General features: G+C 42.6%; 1 protein-coding gene and 1 pseudogene across 1 annotated transcript; both read left to right on the top strand.

Moving 5' to 3' along the window:
* Positions 1-1,221: 1,221 nt before the first annotated feature.
* On the top strand, positions 1,222-6,969 carry LOC135705588 (uncharacterized). The gene is made up of 2 exons (XM_065227361.1): positions 1,222-5,021; positions 5,532-6,969. The coding sequence occupies exons 1-2, from the start codon at positions 1,222-1,224 to the stop codon at positions 6,967-6,969; spliced, it is 5,238 nt and encodes a 1,745-aa protein (XP_065083433.1).
* A 9,054-nt stretch (positions 6,970-16,023) lies between these two features.
* Positions 16,024-24,304, top strand: part of LOC135705600 (uncharacterized) — a 46,664-nt pseudogene continuing 38,383 nt past the window's right edge.

The following is a 24,304-nucleotide window of genomic DNA, read 5'->3' on the forward strand; positions in this document are numbered from 1 at the left end:
AAATTTCACCCTCGAATACAGATGTTGTACGGTAGAAATGCAGAAATTTTCACCAAACTTTGGAAAACTCTTCTACTTGATGTGTTTCCAAGGGCAAATGATTTGGACAAATAGTTTTTGAGATATATCCCAGACAACCAGAAGTCGTATAACAATGTACAGAGAGTATCGTAAATTGCTATAGTTTAAGACAAAATCGCATATACGAATGGCATTCCTCGCATTATGTTTAAGTTAAATCGTATAGAATGCAAATTTCCGACTTATATGCGATGACTCATTTTTCCGTCGTACTGTATCACAAATTAAATCGGATTACATCGTAAGGCTTTTCAAAATGAATTTGTTATTACAGATTGAATCGTATATGATGTTTAATCAACTCGTTTAAAATTAAATTAAAATATGCACGTATATGGCCTCCACTTTTGTACGTATAAGCAAATATTATAAATTAACAATATGGTTCACTGTTCTATTATCTCCAAGACACGATTTTTCCCGACACTAGCGGCTCTAGTGACGCGAAAGGTGACTAATACACTGTTGCGACCGCAGCCGCAACGAACCACCATCGGGAAAGTTTCAGTGTAGTAAGCTACGCCGCACCCCGTAAATAGCAACAGACCTTGCAGTACAACTAACACTACTAAACTACTAAAAGTTACCTACCTTAAAATTAATATCTATTGCTACTAAATGTCATGCAGTATTACTTGGCAAAATTGAACGTAGAAGTGGAGTGGTAAGACTTGTGGTCATTAACAATAGTAAAAAATAATAATTATGTCTACTTAGATCTACAGAGAAAGCTAAATTACATCTAAAACTTATTGCTACTTAAATCTACAGAGAACTATTCCTAAAGTTAATTCTATTCGATTCGCTACGACAGGTAAAACTGATACACATTGTGAAATTGTGAAACATAAAAAACAACAATGATTAACTATTGCAGCATACATTGCGGTACCCTTACGCGCTAAACCAGCACTAACTAATTACTTGCAATAGAAACACTAAACGTAAGTACTAGAACACTAAGAAAATTACAAACTCAAACTATTGCTAAAAATTGGTAAATTATGTTAATACCCCAGGAAATTTCTAACCCTACAACACCAAATAAAGTGAGGTTAAAAAGTCGGAAACTGTTTCGTTGTCATCGCCACAATTTAGAAATTTCGTTTATGCGATCGGGGAGTGCGGTCAATTTACGGTATGTCAAAACGGTCGAATCGCGGCGAAGATTCCGGTGAAGGTTCTGATTCCGAAGAAGCTCATGGACGAAACGAATCGTCAGTGATATTGTACGATGCCTGTAAAATATGTGGCTCCTCGGAAAACAGTCGGATGGTGTGTTGTGATACCTGTGGAGATTGGTTTCATTTTGAGTGTGTGGGCGTTGATGAGAGCATAGCGAAGGTAGACTGGAACTGCAAGGATTGCGAAGCAAAACGAGTGGCTCAGGGCGCAGCTAGTTCTTCGACGTCGGTGGCACCAGCGAAGAAAAATCCCACATCACTGGACACAATCCCGAAACAGTCAGAGGAGATCCAGGCATTGCAGAAACGGATGTCAAACATGACGGAGCTGATGGGGGAACAGAAGGAATCGTACGAGCGTTTGCTGAAAATCAGAGAACAGGAACAGAATAGAGTTTTGAAACAGCAGCAGGAACATTTCGAGAAACAGCTTAAAGCAATGAAGGAGCAGTTTGCATCTCGGCTACAGATACCGAACGTTAACATCCCGCCGAATGCCAATTCGACGAGCATCAGTGGTACCTATGGCGCAGTTGGAAATCGTCGGAATACTAGGGCAAGTGTAGAGTTGCAGCTTTCGTTGTTGGCTGAGAAGCAGGCACTTGAAATGAAGCACATGGAAGAGCGGTTAAAAGTTCTGCAGATGAATAGCGGTGATCCCGATGGACCCGGAGACGGTGCTGCAAGATTGGATCCCAATGTGCCGGAGTTCCTTCCGACGATTGACCCATTATTTTTCTCGTATTCGTCCCACGATCTGAGCAGAAGTCAGCTTGCTGCGCGTCAAGCAGTAGCAAAGGAGCTTCCCATTTTCACTGGCGCACCAGAGGAGTGGCCATTGTTTATCGCCACCTACGAGAACACCACTCGTATGTGCGGATACAGTGATGAAGAGAACTTACTTCGTTTGCAGCGCAGCCTGAGGGGAAAAGCTCTAGAAGCTGTTCGAAGCCGGCTGTTGTACCCGGTAGGATTGGCAGGAGTAATTCATACATTGCGTACGTTGTTTGGAAGACCGGAGGTGATAATCCATTCGTTGGTGTGTCGGATTCGGAGCATGCCATCGCCGAAAACGGAAAGGCTGACTACGCTCATCGATTTCGGTGTTGCAGTTCAGAACATGTGTGCGACCATCAAGGCCTGCGGACTGGAAGAGCAATTGTGTAATGTGGCGCTACTTCAAGAGTTAGTTGATCGGTTGCCGTCGACGATTAAACTCAATTGGGCAATGCATCGACAAACGTTAGCGTCCGTTACACTCTCAGACTACGGAGCATGGTTGGAAAAGCTAGTGGAAGCAGCGTGTGTGGTTACTATACCCTCTAGCGTGCCGGTCAGTACAATGATTACGGAGAAACGTAGCAGGAAAGCAGACGTGAACGTGCATCTAGATTCGGACATCGATTCGTCGTCGAAACCAGTGCAGAAACCGATCAACAAAGGTTGTCTCGTCTGTCATGGAACCTGCAATAGTGCAGCTGCTTGCAAGAGGTTCCAGCATCTCAATGTTAGCGCTCGCTGGGCGGCTCTGAAGCAACACAAGCTGTGCCGCAAGTGTCTCAAGAGGCATTTTGGAGCCTGTGAGGTGAAGAATCCTTGCGGGAGGAACGGGTGCTCGTATATGCATCACGAGCTTCTGCATGATGACTCAAGATATCAAGCAGGAGTTTCACCAGCAACAATACAGGTGAGCGAAGGAGAATCGTCACAGAACTGCAACACGCACATAAGCCAGACCGGGAAGATCCTTTTTCGATATGTTCCAGTAACAATTCATGGACGTGGCGTGTCCGTTAAGACGTACGCCTTTCTGGACGATGGTTCGTCAGCAACGTTGATGGAGCATAGCCTGCTTAAGGAGCTAAAGCTGGATGGGAAACCTAACCCTCTCTGTTTGAACTGGACGGCGGAGCAGCATCGGGAAGAGAAGGACTCAGTGAAGCTATCTCTGGAAATTTCAGGAGTTGAAGGAAGAAGTAAGCGATATCGGATCCCGAAGGTGCACACAGTCCGTTGTCTTGCGTTGCCACATCAAACAGTGAAAATTGATGAGCTAGCATCGGAGTATAAGTACCTCGAGGGTCTACCAATCGATTCGTACTGGAACGTCTCTCCAAGAATACTCATCGGAATTGACAACTGTCGGCTGGGTCATGCTTTGAACAGTCATGAAGGACGAGAAGATGAACCCGTAGCTAGTCGAACACGTCTTGGATGGCTAGTTTACGGGCCGTGCTCAACAGCAGTGCGACCGATAAACAAGAGTTATTCGGCATATCATAGCTTTCACATTTGTCCATGCAGTGAACAGTGTGATGCAGAGCTGCACAATTCAGTCAAGGACTATTTTTCGTTGGAGAACGTAGGTGTAGTGAGGCCAGAGAAGCCTCTCCTGTCGAAGGATGATGATCGGGCGATCCAGCTATTGAAGTCGCAAACGAGGATGAAGGGGAACCGATATGAAACGGGATTACTGTGGAAGTATGACGACGTGCAGCTGCCTAACAATAAGCAAATGGCCATGAAGAGATTGCTGTGTCTGGAGAAGAAGCTATTAAAGGAACCTGATTTAGCGAAGGCGTTCAACGAGAAGCTACGTGAGTACGAACAGAAAGGATACATTCGAAAACTGTCCCCTGACGAGCTCGATGTCAGCTACCCTCGGTCGTGGTACCTTCCAATATTTCCTGTCCGAAACCCAAATAAACCTGGCAAACTGCGCATAGTCTGGGATGCAGCCGCTGCAGTCAACGGTATTTCGCTGAACTCCGTGCTGTTGAAGGGTCCTGATTGGCTGGCATCTATCGTGATAGTCCTTTACAAGTTCAGAGAATTTCGGATTGCTGTTGCTGGCGATATCGTCGAGATGTTCCATCAAGTGCTGATGAATGCGGTTGATCAACAGTCTTTGAAGTTTTTCTGGAGAAGCTGCGATCAGAGCCGAAATCCGGACGTCTACGTAATGGTGGTTATGATATTCGGAGCGACATGCTCACCGAGTTGCGCTCAATTTATCAAAAATCTCAACGCCCAACGTTTCCAAGACCAGTTACCAAGAGCGGTGGAAGCGGTAGTTCACGAGCATTACGTGGATGATATGCTTACCAGCGTAGAGACAGAAGCTGAAGCAGAAAAATTGGCGAAGGAAGTGGAGTACATTCACGGCCAAGCAGGTTTCCAGATTCACAATTGGTTATCCAACTCCAAGAGTGTGCTGGAGGCCCTTGGTGTGGAAGTTGGGAAAGAGAAAAGCCTAAACACCACAGCTGAGCATGCATCCGACAAGGTGCTAGGAATGTGGTGGTGTACTTCAACGGACAAGTTGACGTTCAAAGTTTCCCCCCGACATGACTCCGAACTTCTATCAGGCCGAGTTATCCCGACGAAGAGGCAAGTTCTGAGCACATTAATGACGATCTACGATCCACTGGGGCTTATCGCCAATTTCCTTATGTTCCTGAAGATCCTGCTTCAAGAAATCTGGCGTTCTGGAGTAGCGTGGGATGAGCCAATAGCGACCAAGGAATGGAATAAATGGCAGCTATGGTTGAAAGTCCTTCCCAGAATCGAATCCGTCCGGATCCCTAGATGCTACCGGAATAATACCACAGCAACAGAGTTGAACAACATCCAACTACACGTTTTCGTCGATGCGTCCGAAAATGGCTACGCTGCCGTGGCTTACCTGCGCTTCGAGGAAGGAGAGACCATTGAATGTGCGCTAGTTGGCTCGAAGGCCCGAGTTGCTCCATTGCGGTTCGTCTCAATTCCCCGCCTCGAACTACAAGCTGCAGTGATAGGAGTGCGCCTTGCGTGTAGTATAGCAGATTCACATAAGCTGAAGCCATCGCAGAAATTCTTTTGGTCTGATTCGCGGGATGTAATTTGCTGGCTGAACTCGGATCACCGCAGATACAGTCAATTCGTCGGATGCAGAATCTAAGAGATATTGGAGCTTACCGAAGCTTCAGAATGGAACTGGATATCAACGAAAACTAATGTTGCCGATGATGCTACCAAATGGCAGAGACTGCCGAATCTGTCGTCAAACGGTCGCTGGTTTCGAGGTCCTCAATTTCTCTGGGAACCGAAAGATAGATGGCCGGTAAAAAATTCTGATCCCGGTTCTACTGCTTTGGAGTTGCGAGCTCATGCGCTGCACCACAGGTGTTTGGAACCTGTCATCGATATAGTCAAATTTTCACGATGGAAACGTCTTGTGCGACATGCAGCTTTCGTCAGGCGGTTTCCGATGAACATCCGTAGGAAGTTTTCGAAGGAGATGCTCGTCACTGGCCCACTCACACAGGAAGAACTAGTAGGAGCTGAGAACTACCTTTACAAGAGCGTTCAAGCTGAAGTTTTTTCGGAAGAGATCCAGATACTCCAGGAAGCAGATCGAGAGCCATGGAGGAGCAAGCGAAACCTGTCAAAGCACAGTGCTCTCTACAAGCTCAGTCCGAACTTCGACAGCGACGGTGTACTACGCATGCACGGCCGCATAGATGCATGTGAATTCGTCGGAAAGGATATGAAGCATCCGATCTTGCTTCCCAAATGCCATCATGTGACCGATCTGATCGTGTTGGATTTCCATCTAAAGTACTGCCACCTCAATCACCAAACAGTTTTGAACGAGGTAAGGCAGAAATATTATGTGCCACGTCTCCGCACCATCTACCGTCGCGTTCGAAGTCACTGCCAACTATGCAAGATCAGAAATGCGAAGCCTCAGCCGCCGATGATGGGTAATTTGCCAGCGATGCGTATGCAAGCCTTGACCAGACCATTTTCATATGTCGGGATCGACTATTTCGGGCCTATGCAGATCATGGTCGGCCGCAGGGTGGAGAAACGCTGGGGTGTACTGATAACGTGTATGACCGTCAGAGCAGTACACATCGAGGTTGCCCACTCATTATCGGCAGACTCCTGCATCATTGCCATTCGGAATTTCATTGCACGACGAGGAATGCCACTGGAAATAATTAGCGACCGCGGAACTAACTTCATAGGCGCCAGCCGCGAATTGAAGGATGCCCTGCAGGAGATGGACCAAAACAAGTTGATCGAAAGTTTCGTAAGCGCCCAAACCAAATGGTCTTTCAATCCGCCCGCTTCGCCACATTTCGGAGGATGCTGGGAAACACTTATCCAGTCGATCAAGAAGACACTTAATCAAATCAAGCCCAACCGAACTCCCACCGACGAATTGCTTCGAAACATGCTCGTTGAAGTCGAATCCATTATCAACGCTAGACCGCTGACTGAAATACCGCTCGAACATGAAGAAGCCTCACCGCTAACCCCGAACCACATCCTTATTGGATCCTCGAACGGTTCAAAGCCCCCGATCGCATTTAACGATAGTGCTGCCGTAGTGACACGTTCCTGGAAGATGTCACAAGTGTATGCAAATGAGTTCTGGCGACGATGGGTCGCCGAGTACCTTCCAACGCTGACCAAAAGGACGAAGTGGTTTCAAGCTGTTAAACCCTTGGCAGAAGGAGATCTCGTAGTCGTGGTTGACCATAATCAACCCAGGAACTCGTGGCCAAAGGGAAAAGTCGTCGGAGTCGTCAAATCTAAGGACGGCCAGGTCCGACGGGCGTCGGTGCGAACAGCTGGCGGAATTCTCGAGAGACCAGCAGTTAAGCTGGCAATCCTAGATGTCGGTTCGATAGTAAGTAAGTCGGATCAATGATCGCGACGTACTGGGGAGGAGTGTTGCGACCGCAGCCGCAACGAACCACCATCGGGAAAGTTTCAGTGTAGTAAGCTACGCCGCACCTCGTAAATAGCTACAGACCTTGCAGTACAACTAACACTACTAAACTACTAAAAGTTACCTACCTTAAAATTAATATCTATTGCTACTAAATGTCATGCAGTATTACTTGGCAAAATTGAACGTAGAAGTGGAGTGGTAAGACTTGTGGTCATTAACAATAGTAAAAAATAATAATTATGTCTACTTAGATCTACAGAGAAAGCTAAATTACATCTAAAACTTATTGCTACTTAAATCTACAGAGAACTATTCCTAAAGTTAATTCTATTCGATTCGCTACGACAGGTAAAACTGATACACATTGTGAAATTGTGAAACATAAAAAACAACAATGATTAACTATTGCAGCATACATTGCGGTACCCTTACGCGCTAAACCAGCACTAACTAATTACTTGCAATAGAAACACTAAACGTAAGTACTAGAACACTAAGAAAATTACAAACTCAAACTATTGCTAAAAATTGGTAAATTATGTTAATACCCCAGGAAATTTCTAACCCTACAACACCAAATAAAGTGAGGTTAAAAAGTCGGAAACTGTTTCGTTGTCATTGCAACATACACTGTGAATTGAGCGTAAAAAGGCTATCAAAAACAACTCACTGTTGAGTAAAATTTTACCCACGGTAAGAAAAAAATACCCAAAAATTAAGTTTATATCTCAAGCGCCACCGGGATTTTCTGAGGTACAAAATCTCTGATCACGAAGGGTGGGTGTGGGAGCTGCTTCCCTGGCGTTGGAAGCATTGGTACTCAGTACGGAAAACAAATTACGAAAAAAAGTTTATTTCACGCAACTATGTACTATGTGGGAATGGGTTTTGTTGTTTTTGACATCATCCACATCCAGAGGGCCAGTCACTTTCGAATGTATGGGAATGGCAGGAAACCATTTGGAAATGCATGAAAATTTTCAGTTTTTATTCATTATCGTCTTTATGAGCAGTTTGACTGTTGTCAAAAATGACATCAAGATATCTAACCGGAGTCAATTTGGTTCTAAATAGTTTTCAATCCGACAAGTCGGCTTACTCAGAATGGGCTTTTCCGCTTTTCGCGCTGCCGTTCCGCTTCCGCTGTAATTGCGCCTGAGCCTTAAAGCGGAATGAAACGATGCAAAATGGAACTCAGAATCAAAACAAAACCGTAAATAAAGCTACCAGAAACTTAAATTTCTAATGGTCATATCACACAAGAAGTTCAAAATAAAAATAAACCCCCTTATTATGCACGAAGTGTCGTTCAGATTAACGGGGGTCCACAGTATTGTAGGATATTTGGACACCGCAAAAATCTCTCTTTTATACCGGCACCATTCTAAACATGCGATTATAACCATTTCCCCAGAATCTGGGTACATTTTACTCATCGTAATAAATCTGGTTTACTCAGAATCTGCCAACTCCTTAAGGTTCAAGCGCAATGACAGCGGAAACGGAACGGCAGCGGCAGCGGCAGCGGCAGCGGAAAAGTTCGATCTGAGTAAGCCTCCTTGTCGGATTGAAAACAAGTTAGAACCAAATCGACATCGGTTAGGCTTCTTGATGTCATTTGTGACAACTGTCAAACTTTCCGTTTCCGTTCCGCTGCCGTCCACATTGAGTATGGGTCTTTACTGCACATAAGAATGGATACCGTCTACCCAGTCTCTGGGTAGAATCAGAATAGCGTGACTATCCAGGTTGAACATCGAAGAAGGATTATCGTTGACGATTTTACAGCACCTTAAATTCAAAGTAGCTGGTCTGCCAGAGAACGAGAAACTGGTCACTGTATTTATCGACGAGATGAGCGTTTCACAACGTCTAACATATGTTGTAAATTCTGATCTCGATTATTTCAGGGGATTTCCCACGAAAGTTGGGAAAGAAACTGTGAATATGAACCGAGGGGGCGACTCTATCTACAATGCAGGAAAAATTGTGTTTTGCTGTGGTTAGCTGCACGCATGCTGAGTAGATAGAAAGAAGATTGATCGCGATTCTGAAGATTTCCTGCAAAAAGATGATGCGCGATGTAAGTAGATGCGAGAAATGAAAGAAGATTTTTCGTAAATCGATTCGCTAGTGTGAGATTTGTTGAGAATCTAGAATTGAGATTTAGATATGTCGCCCCCCTCGATGTGAACCAAAGAGCCAGTGCAGCCCTTACCATTATGGGGAAATCCTTCAAATCAAGATTTACGCAGGCCATTGGTTATTTTTTTAATACGAGTTCATTGAAATCAGAGCGGTTGCAGAATATTGTCAACGAAGGTTTGAAGCTGGTTTCTGAGACAGGACTTGTTCCCAAATTATTAGTTAGCATAGAACAACCATGGTTTCTTTTTCATAAAAAAAAAAACAGAATCTATTTTGCATTCGACGCACCTCATTTGGGCAAACCGTCCCGCAATAATTTGCTGAAACATATCGCAAAGTATGCACTGCTATTGAATTTTTTGAAATTGCATGAATGCAAATTGAACCATAAAAATTCTCCACCGTTCAGTCCACAACACTCAACTTTATCGTTTTTGTTTTGACGTATTATAGAGATAGCTATTAACTTGAGAAACATGTAAAAAAGGCCTATTTACCAAATGTAAACAATGACTATAAACGTTGATTTCTCGTGAATATAGACTCAATCTGGCAAACCGACACCAACATCTGAGAGTTAATTTGCTCCATCAGATGATATAGTTAGTTTGAGTGGGCATGTTGCAATTCGGGAACAACCCACGTTTAAATGCATTGCTTACATTTGGCTTGTATGCCTTTGCACATGTTGCTGGGGAACGAGGTACCCAAGACGCTAACTTGGAAGTGCCCATTTATAAGTATTTTTTTTTCCTTTGGTTTGTTTTCCGTCGATCTTGTTTTCCGTGCTGAGCACCAATGCTACCGACGCCAAGGAGGCAGCTCCCACACCTGGACCCTACCTATCGACCCATCAACACATGAAACGGGGATCAACGGCTTTACTTCCCTTCCGAAGGAAGGTGTGATCAGAGATCAAGACCAACAATTGAAATGGCCTTAACTCCATTTTGTAAACAAACCTTGTAAGGCCATTTTCTCACGAACCGAAGTCCGCAAAGGCAAACCAACCTAATGAACAGGTAAGAAAAATTCTCCTCTACCCGATTGTGGTTTAGGTTTGCGAATGAAGGTTTCGGTTCGCGAGAAAATGGCCTTACAAGGTTTGTTTACAAAATGGAGTTAAGGCCAGTTCAATTGTTGGTCTTGAGATGTTATGCCACAAAACATCCCGGCGGCGCCGACTGGGATTGAACCCAGGCCTGCTGGAGTGAGAGGTAATCACGCTTACCACTACACCACCGGCGCCACTATCATTTATAAGTAAAAAAGGTCAATTTTGAAGAAAAATGGCTTAACTAGTACTAGACTTTTTACCCATTAATGAGTAACTGTTACCCCATGAGTGAAAGTGAACTCAATTTTTAAACTAACTTTAAAGTATCCATTATTGGGTAAAAAATACCCATTTTGAAGAAAAGTGACGTAACTCATTAATTAAGCAATTTTTTAACCCATTAATGGGTGGTGTGGCTTCCATGGGGCTAGGTAAAATTAAATTAATGATGATAATTAAATTTTGAGAAATCCTTATCAACAACCCATTGAGTGAAAATAACATTAAGTGACATTAATAACATAACATAAGATTAAGAACTTCAGACTGTGCGTGAAACAAGGCGGACTTTGTACTATCCTTTCACTTCACCGAAAATCCCATAAGAAACTGTCAATCTTTTCTAGAAGAGACAATTTTTCGACGGTGCCGTCAACGCCAATAATGGAGCACGAACGAAAGCGATAAAGCACACAAAATTTACAGCATCAAAGGCAGCGCAGGTTGCTATGATTTTCATCCAAAAAATAAGTTAAAAGTTCACAACGGTGAAAACATGACGTTTGATTACTTTTAGCGAAAATCAAATTCTTTTTTAAACTCAATGAAACATTCATTCTTACCGTGTCTGTTAATCTATTACCCAAAATCGGGTTAACGATTCTTAGCGTGTTGAAAGTTTTCTTCCTGTCAGTTGCCATTGTGGTATGTAAAGAGGGATGGCAGATATAATCTGCATTTTCTTTTATTTGTTTGGTTTACCTCTAAACTAATAAAACATTCAAACTATTGTAGATATCACGTAATTTAGACACTTTTGATATCATATTATATTACGTTATTACGTTATTAATATCAACTATAGTCTGAACGTAGTGCAATGTCATGACGTCAGGGTAGGCGTGTAACATGCATGAGAAAGCTAATACTGTTTGCCACACCTTTTATTTGACTAAACTTATGAATTGATTACACGCTTAAATAATACGGCCACGAATGTTGTTAGTCACCTTTCTCACCGGGAGAGGGTATTACTTATGCGTCTTTTCAGAAACATATGGAAATTCTGGAAATGAACCATATTGTTAATTTATAATATTTGGTATAAGCCATTTATTTGCATTCTATACGAATTGTTTGTTTGTATATATGTTTGTATATCACGAAAACAATTCTGAATATACGTGCATTCTGGTTGTCTGGGATGACCAGATGAGTCAGTGGTAATTTTGAGCTTTTTTTATGTTATTTTTCACATGTTCTGGGCAGGATTCTCATTATATGAAATCATAACTAGCTCATTTATTTACTTCTGTCCATAATTTAATTGTGGTCCTAAAAGCGAAAAATACTTTATAATATGAACAATTCAGTGACAGATAAAAAATATTGAAAAACTTAACAGAAAACGTATGAATGCGATATCTCTCTCTTGGTGTTGACTGCTTCTTTTAAACATGACCAGACCTCTGATAGATATAATCTATTGAGCAATCTGACAAGCTCAAAAGCTTTTCCCCTCTATCAAAGTTGAATTTTTGATCCGTATAGTTTGTCCATATATGCAATGCGTACATTACAACACCACCTCTAGCTGTCTGAGAACTTACTAATTTATCATCCAGTTTGAAGTCATAAGACCCACCATACAGTCTTCCCTCTAAAGTGTTCCCATTATTTCCCACCTTACACCCCGCCAAAATGACAAATGACCTACCAATTTACACGCCAATCGTACGCCTTATTTCCCACTGAAACGCTTCTTTATTCGGCTCATTATTCCTGCCGACCCGTTCCGATTTCGATCTGTCAGGAAGCCTTCCGCAACGAAACTCCCGATATAAAGCGGGAGGAAAATCGTCGTTCCTAGCGGGGGCCAAAAACAACCCGGGCAGTCGTTGAAACACTGGAAAACAACCTGTTATTAGATGTCCGGTCCGTCCGTTGCTATTTGCTCACTTCCAGATCTTATCGCAATTTCTTCTATCTGCTTCCAACCGAATCCACACGGTCTCCGCATTTCAGGCCGATAACCATCAGGGTCGTCGAAAGGAGCGTACGACACTTTGCGCTCGGTTCTGATGAAACTTTTATTATTTCGTATGATATTTTAATATAATTACAGAGCACTGTGGCAGAAGTGAATTAAGTTAATCGCCTTTCGAATGGCTGTGTGTTTGCGTTGGATTATGGGACCGGAACATCTCCTACGGGTCAGCCGAGTGTGCTGTGTCCCTGAAAAAGCACTTTGTAGACGGGCAAAGGGGAGACACTAGTTGTGTTCCTTCATATTCCCCCCCGGGAGGTCGGATACAACAACGGTGACGATTACGACAACGGCGACGTCGTCGTCGAGACCGTATTTCATGAATTATTAATCTTGCAAAAGGGTCAGTTTTATGATGTTTTTTTTTTAATTTAATTCCTCGCGTTTAAAAGGAAGCGAACGTAACCGAAACGGAACTGACGTGAAGAAGCGCAACCGTGAAGACGTGTCGCTTGGTGGCACCTGCTGTAATATCGGCACTGCACTTGGCAGAAGACGGAACCAGGGCAATCGAAGCAGAACCGTTCGGTCGTTGCTTGTGTGTGTGTGAGTGTGGTTCTCTGTTGGAGGAGATGCATTAAGGATATCTGAGGAATTTCACCTGATTAGCATATCGCCGATTTCGAGGGTAGTAGCAAGTGCTGTGGGAACCGGACTGCCCCGGAGAGAACCGTTGGTATTTCGAGAGGTCATTCGAGGTGTTTTCCAATACGAGCGCATCGCTTGACGGAACGAACGGTTCGTCATCATCGGGAACAGCGCCAACTGTCTGATGCGATCCCATAATGTATCCATAGAAACGAAACGAGAAACAAAACACACTCAAGTAGAGGCACTTGCTTACCCACGTAAGTATGGATATTATAGCATTACATTTGGTCGGAGTTGTTTTTTCATGTGCCCGCACCTTCTTCACCCCATCCGCGGAGGATCCAGCCGTGTATTGTTATTTAATTTTTTTCAACTCATTAATTAAGCTGCCATCTGTTCAGTTCGAGCCATCCTGGTCGTGCGCGATCAGATATAAAAAAAACATCGTCTAATAATTTGCGAATGTACACAAAATGGACCGGTCTTGTTCGTTAAAAACTGTCAATCTGCTTTGAGAGTTTGAATTTAGAAGAAATAAACATATCTGCCAAATAAAACAGTAATCAACGCAATCTTCGAGACTACATTAACCAATTATGATAATCATTTCTAATCGGTACTTTAAAATAATGCAACTACTATTTCAAGCATATCTTATCATAATGACGTAAGTCGCAAAAATAAACGAAGCGGTGTTTTGCTTCTAACCGATTTGATAAAATACATGGTTTTCCTACGAGTTAATCGAAAACAAGATTTGAAATTTTAATGAATTATGGAAAAACTATTTATTGAACGCCCAATGTTTCGGAACACCGTCAACATGACTTAACTGTCAAAATTTAATGATAACACAAAAACTGCAGATACGCTCACAGTGAAACGTCATACATATGTGAAGAAACAAAGCAATCTTTTTCAATTAGTAGATGCGTCAAGTATTTTCTAAGTACAGTGGTGCCCCTTAAATTAGCACAATAGGCCAACTCTGGCATGTTACAACTATGTTTTGTTATGATCAAACGCACGCCGTCGTTTATTGGCAATATAGTTAAACATTTTAAAACTATAACTCTTCGGAAATTTAGAATTATAAATGTGCTAATTAGTTGGCCATTTTCAACCAGCCCGTCAATTTCCGGCAAGCGCTTTCAATCATTTGATATTACATATACGCAAAATTCAGTATATATGAAGTTTTGTGTCAAAATTTCAGCTCAATTGATCAAAACAAAACAAAGTTGCAACATGCCAGAGTTGGCCTATTGTGCTAATTTAAAGGCCACCACTGCACAGTGGTCTTAAAGTGCCAAAACGTGCGTTTTTTTAGTTTATGCGAAAACTGTCAATTTAAAAACACTATATGACTTTGGGAAAAGTTTGTGCAATTAAAATGCCCCTTTTTTTTAGCTTAGCCATTTCATGATTAATCCACCTAGCAGAGAGATGAAAACTTTACTTCTTTGCTAGGGGAAGGACAGGTCCAAGTATCAGCATCAATATCGATGGTGGAAATATTAAATATTTTAATATGTGTGATATTTGCGAATCTTATACTTAGTCTGACAGTTGTTTTTTTTTGTTTTTGACTATTTTTGGTTTGAAGTATACATTTGACATTCGTTTGATGAAAAATGGATTTCACACCAGATGCAAGTCATTCTTTGATGATCTTGCTGGCCACTGCCACAAAAATCTGCTCCTTGTTCTAAAAAATTCGGCATTATTTGTTAGCTGATCTCAGTGCAAATAATCGGTCGCAATTCTGTCCCAGAAAATAGTCATTAATTTTCACGAATTCTTCATCGTCTGCGAACCAATGTGCTGTCCTTCGATGGAACGGGAATCGACTGACAACGCCTCCCCTGTAAACGGAGTCCCAGAGTGATGGTTCCGTGGTCGTATTACACTCGATTTGCCATGAGCCTGCAACTGGCAAAATTTGCTGCTGGGGTAACGTCCAGTACCGTTTTTATCATGAAAAGTCAAAGTCGAAATCGATCAGAGCTATCGAAAACAAAAATCTAGGCAAAAATGAAAGCAGCAGTAAACATAAACAACAACGGTGAAACGTCATTGAGTTATTGCGTCATTGCGTTAAAGTTACACTGTTATTTTTTAACTTTGAAGCTGTCCGCTTGACATATTATTAATATTTGTACTAAAAATTATAATAATTATCAATTTGAGCAATTTTTACACCAAATATAACTGCAGATCAAGTTGTACTTCCCCTAGCTTCTTTGTTTGTCGAGATAGCAAAATGGTGTCTTGAGCAAAGTTTTAGACAATATTAAAACAAACATTTTTGTGCAAGACGTCAACCCTCTATCTCTTTTGTTTACAGAGACATGTCACTTTTTTGGTAAGAGCCTTCAGAAAATCAATGTTTGCAAATTTTCAGGAAGTAATTTTTTGACATTAGTATGTTCTACACTAATGTTTGATTTTTGAAAAAACGCCATTTTGTCGTGGAAAGTAAATCCCTATCTTCAATGTTTTTTGAGATATTGAGATAGGTTGATTACATTTGAAAGTATACTTAAAATACTGCCCAATGCACACCAAATCATTAGTCTTCTTTAGTATTCTCTGCTGATCTGCTTATCAGTCCGTATTCAGCAGTCCACAATAGCTCCATTTCGATTGTCATATCATTGTAGTTCAGTTTCTTTTGTAGTCCGTTTGTTTAATTTTGCATCCATTGTTCCGATCCAAATCGATTCCAATTCAGGGGCGTTGCCGTCTGCAATGTTCAGTACCTGTAAATTGAAGAACAAAAACCAGTTAAATCCGTAATTAAAATAAAATTGGTAAAAATAGTACCCCGATTTTCGATGCAATTCGTTTAAATTATATGAAAATCGCCTTCCGTTCGATAACATTGAATTTTTGAACGCGTTTGCTCTCGTTGGCATCGCGATGACGTTTGTCAAAACGGTAATTTTTTTCCGGGTTGCTGGTAGCAATGAGCTGGATTACCGAGGTGAAGCAATCGGTTAAGTTGTGTGAGTAAAACCCCTGTACGATACAAGCAATTAGTGACGTCACTACTTGCGTTTACGTTGATTTTTTGGTTTACTAATACAACAATATTTCACAATCCGACGCGTATGCTGTCAGTTGTTCATGCGATGTTATAGGTCTGTTCAATATTTTCGTAGTTCGAATTCTATGAGTTAGTCAAATTTGAATTTGATGAGTACAATTTCGATTATCGTTGAATAGAGGAGTCCGTTTGAAAAATTTAAATGCACATTGGGTCAAATAATGTTTTGATATTGCATCTGATTGCAGTTTCCGTTGATGATCAAATTTAGGACGGAGAATATTTCGATGGTTTAATCGTGGTTGTTTGTTCAGTAGATTTATTATTGAACAGAATTTGATACGTTGATGAACAAGCGATTGTAGTTTACGTTGCTTTAAATTTGGCTGTTTATGTGCGACTTACCTGAATGAAAGAACTGTTGACAATGTTTACGTTTATAGTGTTTTTTAAGTTATGAAAGTTTGACCAATTCCTTTTGATCAAATTTTCATAAAACTGGGTGGTGTGATGTAACGTTTAACGTTTTTTGTAAATAGTTTTTCGATGAAATTTCAAATCAATTGACAATTAAATCATTTGTTATGTTAAGTTTGATTAGAAATGAATTATTTCAATTTGATTGATTTGATTGTGCCATTTGAACTCTAATTACTTCCCAAACATGACATCTCGTTTTGATAGAAGGTTGGTGTCTTTGGGAAAGTTGTGCAAGTGGACAATACCTATGTGCAATAAAAAAAATGTTATATGGTGTCAGATGCACTGCAATGTATTATAAACTAGAATGTTATATGAAATGCATTTTAACTAAACATTGTTTTTTTTTTCTTCTTTGATTTGTTTTCCGTAGATCCGTACTGAGTACCAATGCTACCGACACCAGGAAGGCAGCTCCTACACCTTGACCCTATTTATCAACCTATTAACTCATAGACCGGGGACCAACGGCTTTACTTCCATCCCGAAGGAAGGCGTGATCATGGTTTTTATGCCTCAGAAAATCTGGCGTCGCCGACTGGGATTGAACCCAGGCCTTTTGAGGTAAGAGGCAATCACGCCTAACACTACACCACCGGCATCGCTAACGATAAATTTTAATTATTATTCAGTTACAGAACGTTTAGTGTCCATGTTGAGTGCTAAAAATATAGTCTTCATTTTTGGATATTGAGTGTCGCCTAATTACAAACCTTTGAATAATGAATTGAAACAATTTTGATGTGGGAATTAAATTTATGCGTTATTAATCTAGAGAATATTATTGAATGGAGCAAAAACAATAATCGTGTAGTCCTACGTCAATAATGCGGTTGTACTTCGTACACAACTCCTAACTTTTTTAATGACTTATCGATAATGTCCATGACATAATATGGCACACATCTCTTAAAATCAGCAGAATCATTATATTGTAGTATGATATTTCTAAAAAAAAAAACAATTCTAACGAAAGAGATGATTAAACTTTGAAATATAGAAAAAACTTAGTTCAGAAAAGAGCCAATTTATAAGTAAAATATAGCTACTGCATGAAAAAAAACCCTCTATTATTTCCCCACGAATTTTTTTTATGAACCACGTAACATTTGACCGCGATATTCGATTAAAAAACTACAAGGGACAGCCCTATGAGGTTGTACGCAATGATGACGTAGGACTACGTGGTCTTTTATAATTAATTGTAATGTGTATCTCTATTGAGCCAGGTATTAATCTATTAACCATATTTTAATTATTTTCCTTACCTCATTTTTATATTTTGATTTACTGTTCTATTTATTATCGTACAGATTTGTCGTACAAGCAGAAGCAATACTTTTGTGCGCGGAATCTAACGAAATATTGCTTGGAACCAATGCCCATGATTGTGGTGGGTAATTTTAACATGGACCTCATGAACGAAGGGAAACTTGAAGTTCGTCGAGTTCATGAAAAAATATTTGCACCAGGACATGGATCGTGAGTGGACTTAATTTTCGTTCGCAACGTCCGCCTTGACAGTAAAAAGTAGAACTCTTACAAGTTAAACCATCGCCCAGTTTTGTTACTTTTCGAGTTCTAGGCTCTTAGTTCAGGGCGTTTATCATCGTTGCCAATCTGCACCGTACCGGAGTGTGAGCCAATAGCAAAGCCATGCTGTGTTCATTAGAACTCATTTGACAAATCAAACGGCCCTTTTCAGGGTCACAAAAATTTTCTGGCCATTTGAATTGCTATCTTCTCAATGCAATAAGGCAGTTCTGTGTCAACCATATAAGATCACCATAAATAATTCTTTGTACGGCTACGCTGGACACGGGTTGACCCGGTGGTTGGAAAGGCAGCGTCAGCCTTCATCGCTACGAGAAATGGGCACTCAGCGAGCCCAGTTGCTTCAGGATTAGAAGCTTGGTTGCTACCGTTTTGCTGGTTCCAGGAATTTCATTCATGCCAAGATTAGTAGAATTCCCAAACAATCTCTTTTGAAATTAGTTGGTGGCCGTTTTGGATAGGGAAAATGAGCGAAGCTTAACCTCAGGTGCGTCCCTGACGCTTCTGGTAACAGCGCCACTAATGACGTTTTCCAGCAACACCTTACCTTGAGCACACTCGGGTTTTAGATCAGACCGGAGATACGCTTGACATCACCACGACGAGCCAGACGACGGACGGCGGACTTGGTAATACCCTGTAAGTTATCATGCAACACAACTGGCTCCTCCTTTGCCGAGTCCTTTGCCTCACTTGCCACGTCCAGTGATTGTTTATGCTGGTTGGTTGGTTGGTTGGTTGGTTGTCTTTATCAAGGAGATTGTTTATGCTGTTGATGTTTCTTCGGGTAAGGTTGAAACGAATGTGAAAAGAAGTTCAAATTTTCTGCTTTTTTATACCTATTCGAGGGTCAAATTCTTCTTGTTGTTGTGCTGTTGTTATTTTATCGTTTATGATTGGTTGAACATAGCAAAAGCATGTTATAAAAGAGAATGGAACTCGGAGAATTTTTTTTTGGTCCTCTGCTTGATCGTCCAGTAGTTCAGTTCGGTGTTAGCTCGCTCTCTCGAGTTATTTGAAAAGTTCGTGGCGATAGTGTTCGCCCTCTCTCTTCGCGGTTTGTCGTGCGTGTGTGTGTGCCCCGAAATGGGGAAGCATCGGTCGCGAAGCCCGGCGAAGGTCCAGAACCCCGGTGAAGGAATCTCCGGTGTGTCTACCACGAACAGGTTTGCTGTTCTCCCCATGGATGGGAATATCCAGCCAGCTGTGTTGGAAAAACGCAGCAAGAAGAGGAAGAAGAATCGAGGCCAGTCCGATGTCACTGCGACGAACGCCAGCAACATCGGTGATTTCGGCGACGCCATCGGCAACGAAAATTCTGCCGGCCCGAGTGCGGCAAAAGTGAAGCTACCTCCATTGGTAGTGAAAAATGCCTATCTTAATGAGCTCATCGCAGATCTAGCGACGCTGGGCGTTAAAGCCGAATACAAGTTGAGCAGGGTCGGCACCAAGGTGGTGCTCCGTACCAAAGCGGAGTATGACTTGGTCGTCGCCCACCTGAGGACTTCCAAGGTGGAATTCTTCACCCACGACATTCCCGGTGAGAAGCCATTCAAGGTCGTCATTAGGGGCCTACCAAACTTCGACCCGAAGTTTATCGAAGCTGAAATCAGAGACCGGTACAAGCTGGCCCCAAGTGCCGTCTATCGGATGACAAGAAGAGACGAGAATGTGAAGGCGTATCCGGATTACCTTTTCCTGGTACACTTCCAGAAGGGAACGGTGACGCTCAACGCGCTGAAAGCCATGCGCTCCATCAATTGCATCATCGTCCGCTGGGAGCCATACCGTGGCGGCCATCGCGATGTGACTCAGTGCCAACGGTGTCTGAACTTCGGACACGGCACCCGCAACTGCAACATTAAGCCACGCTGTGGCAATTGCACTCAAGACCACGCCACTTCCGACTGCCCTGCGGATGGAGCCGTGGCGTTAAAATGCGCCAACTGTGGTGGTGCTCACCAAGGTTCCGACAGACAGTGCTCCAAACGCGAGGACTTCGAACGCATCCGAAAACAGGCGGCAACCAACAACCAACCAGGACGCAAGAAGGACAAAGTCCCGGCATTTCAGACTGAGGATTTCCCGCCTCTTCGTGCTCCTCAGCAAAGGCAAGCGAATTTGCGGGTGCATTCCGCTCAAGCAACTTCTGGTGATTCTGCTGGCCAAAGCTCTCCATCCCCCCTGGATTCTGGAGACAACCACCAGCGCAAAACAACAACCCCGATCTGTTTTCAGCGGATGAACTGATGGAAATTTTCGTCAACATGACCGGTGCTCTACGTAAGTGCCGCAATAAGACCGAACAGATCCAAGTGCTCGGTAAGTATGGTGTCTAAACCACTAACCATCGCTACCTGGAACGCTTGCTCTATAAGAGCAAAACAGATTGAGCTTGCCGACTTCATCCGCAAGCATAGCATCGACGGGGGTCTTCTTACCGAGACCCACCTAAAGTCCGGTGACAGCTTCTGGTTGCCTAACCATAACATTATCCGGCTTGATCGCACCAGCTCCAGGGGGGTGGTGTAGCGGTCATTGTCAGAAAGGGAATCAAGTTCTGCACTCTGCCCCACATCCGCACTTCTATCATCGAGGCCATTAGTGTGGAGGTGGAATCACCAACTGGAAACATCCGGTTCATCGCTGTTTACTGCCCACGCCAGTGTACCGCAAGCAACGGATTAGGAATCCAATTCAAGAAGGACCTGACCGCCATCACCCGTACTAGCTCCCGATTCATCGTTGGGGGTGACCTGAATGCCCGCCATGAAGCTTGGCGGAACTACCAGAGGAACCGGAACGGATGTCTATTGTTCGACCACGCACAACATGGACTGTACACTGTGCAATTTCCGGACGAAACAACTTTCATCTCTCCGGCGGGAATTCCCTCCACGCTGTACTTTTTCCTGTCAAACATCGGACTATCCAAGCCGGAGGCGCACAACGATCTCAGCTCCGACCACCAACCGGTGGTGACTGAAGTCGGTGTCAATGTGGTTCCTGCTAGAAGCTGCCTGCGTAAAGACTACCACCATGTCAACTGGGTGCAGTACGGACGAATGGTGGACAGCAACATCGATGAAAATCCACTGCTCGACACTGTAGCTGACATCGACCGGGCGTTGGAAGGACTCCAACAGGCCATATCCGAAGCTGCCGAGACATGCGTTCGACAAGTTCCTGTGAGGGGTAAGTTTGTTGCCATTGATTCCCACACCCAATTACTGAGTCGGTTGAGAAATGTGCGTAGACGCCAGTTTCAGAGGACTGGAGACCTGGGCAAAAACGTGAAATGGCCGATCTGAACAGGCAGATTGCTTCCAGAATGGACTCACTCCGAAATGAAAGTTTCGGGCGTGTTGTTCAGAATCTGGACGACCGGTCCAGACCATTCTGGAAGGTAGCCAAGGTCCTGAAAACTCACCCCAAACCCCATCCCATCTCAGAGTCGAAAATGATGACGATCGGCTTTTAATCACCCCACCTCCCGGGTTTGACGGTATATTCAACTTGATCTTGAAGAGACTTAGCATGAAAGTGCACTCTCTTCTAACCGCTATCTTCAACAGATGTTTGTAACTGCACTACTTTCCAAGCATCTGGAAAGTAGCAAAAATCATACCAATCCGCAAACCCGGTAAGGATCCAACATTGTCTTCAAGCTACAGACCAATCAGCCTCCATTCAGCGCTGAGCAAATTGTTCGAGAAACTCATTCTCAATCGTTTGCTCAAGTTTGTCGAGGAAAATAACATTCTCCTTCCGGAACAGTTTGGTTTCAATCATCAGCTAGTACGGGTGATGAATAACATCCGAAGTAACAAACCTGTATCCAAGTCCACAGCCATGGCCTTGTTAGACGTTGAAAAGGCGTTTGACAATGTTTGGCATGACGGACTTGTGTACAAGCTTTGTAACTTCAACTGTCCTTATATATGGTTAAAATCACCCGGTCGTTTAAGGTATCGTTGAATGGTTGTCTTTCAGACAAGTTTTCCGTCCCAGCATTTACACTTCCGACATTCCTCCCCTCGGAGACGGTTGCGTGTTATTTCTGTTCGCAGATGATACTGCTATAACCGTCAAGGGAAGGATGCCTCGTGAAATAACAAACAAGCTTCAACGATGATTGACGCCTTTGCTGATTATGCCACCACGTGGAAAATCAAAATAAATCCCTCCAAAACACAAGCGATCATGTTCTTCCATCGGCAATCGCTCAAACTGAAATCGGCTCCATCTTGTACTGTAATCATGGATGGCACAAGGGTTGAGTGGTCCGCCGAAGTAACCTATCTCGGGCTGTTGTTCAATGAAAAGCTCCTCTTCCGTTCGCATGTAGAGAAAACAGTAGTCAAGTGTTCTACCTTGGTTAGGTGTCTGTATCCTGTGCTGAGAATGGTTCTTGATCGTCCTTTCGACACTAGAATAACAATATTACACGAAGAGGCAGGAATTGCCAAAATAGATTCAAGAATTAACGAAATTAAGACTAAATTTGCAGAAAAATGTAATTTATCAGAACATGCTTTGATAAGCAATTTGTATATAGTAGGTTAGGTGTATATAGTAGTTGTAGGTTAGTTGTAGTTGTAAATAGTAGTTATAAGTAGTCTCCTTTTTCCAATTTAAATCAAACCAATCCCACCAAGGTGGTCATACTTTAAAAACAGGCCTGATAGGACTAGGAACAGTAAATAAGAATAAAAATTTCAAAATAACTAAAGTTGAAAAGACGCATCTGTGTCACTTGAAAATTCATACATGTAAACCAAACAAATACAAGGAATAAAGATCAGTTAAAGTAAAAAGAAAAAGAGAAAAATTTTTATTCAACAGATTGCATTCAACGTATCCACATCGTCGTTACCAGAAATCGCCCGAGCTGCTGACTGCAAGTTGCCATTCCAGTGTCTGGTCCGTGAAATCGCCCAGGACTTCAAGACCGATCTGCGCTTCCAGATTCCTACAGGAATCCAGCGAGGCCTATCTGGTCGGTCCGTTCGCCATCCAAGCCAAGCGTGTCACAATTATGCCAAAGGACATTCAGCTGGCTCTTCGTATTTGTGGTGAACGCTCTTAATTTCTCCGTCGAAATCTAACAAAACCGGTCCTTTTCAGAGCCACTAAAAGATTCCACAAGAAAGTTGTGAAGGAAATTTCTGCTGCTTTCACTGATCGCATCACTGGGAATTCTGATCTTAAAATTGCAACCAGAAAGTGCCCTAGAACCAATAGCCGTGCGATGCTATGACAATGACTGTAAGGGGCTTAGAAGCAGAAGGGTGAAAGCCAATTCTCTTTATCGATTTCCTCTATTGATGACCATGGCTTCACTAACCTATTTCGCACTATTTCTGCTATGCTCTCCTATCATCCACAACCATAAACGTATCAATGAATGTGTTTGCCGTCGAGTTAACGTTATCTGACCGTGCACTTCGTAGTTGCTCCTTCGTGAATGATCAGAACTAATCCACTTGCACAGAGAACTACATAGATATTGCATGGGATAAGCTTTCCATCTTCAATGGACAAGCACATTAATTCAATCTATAATAGATCAATTCACAGCGCCGGCCACGTCCTCACGGTCTTTTGGGGAGGGAAGGATGACGTCCGGTTGTTACTAGAGACCGAGAATACCTCTCCATCTCCACGGCTTTCTCGGGAATGATAAATGTGTTAGTGAGGTAGGTTATTTTTAGATCAGGATTCATGTGGTAAGTGGTGCGATCGGTTAAAGCAGAATTTGATTTTAATTTAAATCTAGTTTTTTTTTTTTAATTTTAGGTTAGCGACTGAAAGTCAATTTTTATGTGTTATATGCGACAGTTAGAAGATACTGAGAGGTTAGCACATATCATCGGCAACAGACGTGCGTGTGAGAAAATTTGCGAAAAAATCTAAGGGCACCGGTGGGATTCGAACCCACAATTCCCATTCAGTACACGGGTGCATTGCCAATTATACAACGGTGGACCTATGGTCTACGGATGTATTTGGCTAATGACATATGAGTTTCGAATCCGTTTCCCTCCCTTAGTCTTTTTGCGCAAGCGTTCTCAATACACAACAATCGTCTATTACCGACGATATGTGCTTGTACCGCAACCACTCAGTATCGGTCGATGTGAACAAACACAACTCGTCTCTGTTC

The sequence above is a fragment of the Ochlerotatus camptorhynchus genome, unplaced genomic scaffold (genome assembly GCF_037179485.1).
Source record: "Ochlerotatus camptorhynchus isolate MF236.1 unplaced genomic scaffold, CSIRO-AGI_Acam_v1.1 ptg000270l, whole genome shotgun sequence".
In the NCBI taxonomy this organism is placed as follows: domain Eukaryota; kingdom Metazoa; phylum Arthropoda; class Insecta; order Diptera; family Culicidae; genus Ochlerotatus; species Ochlerotatus camptorhynchus.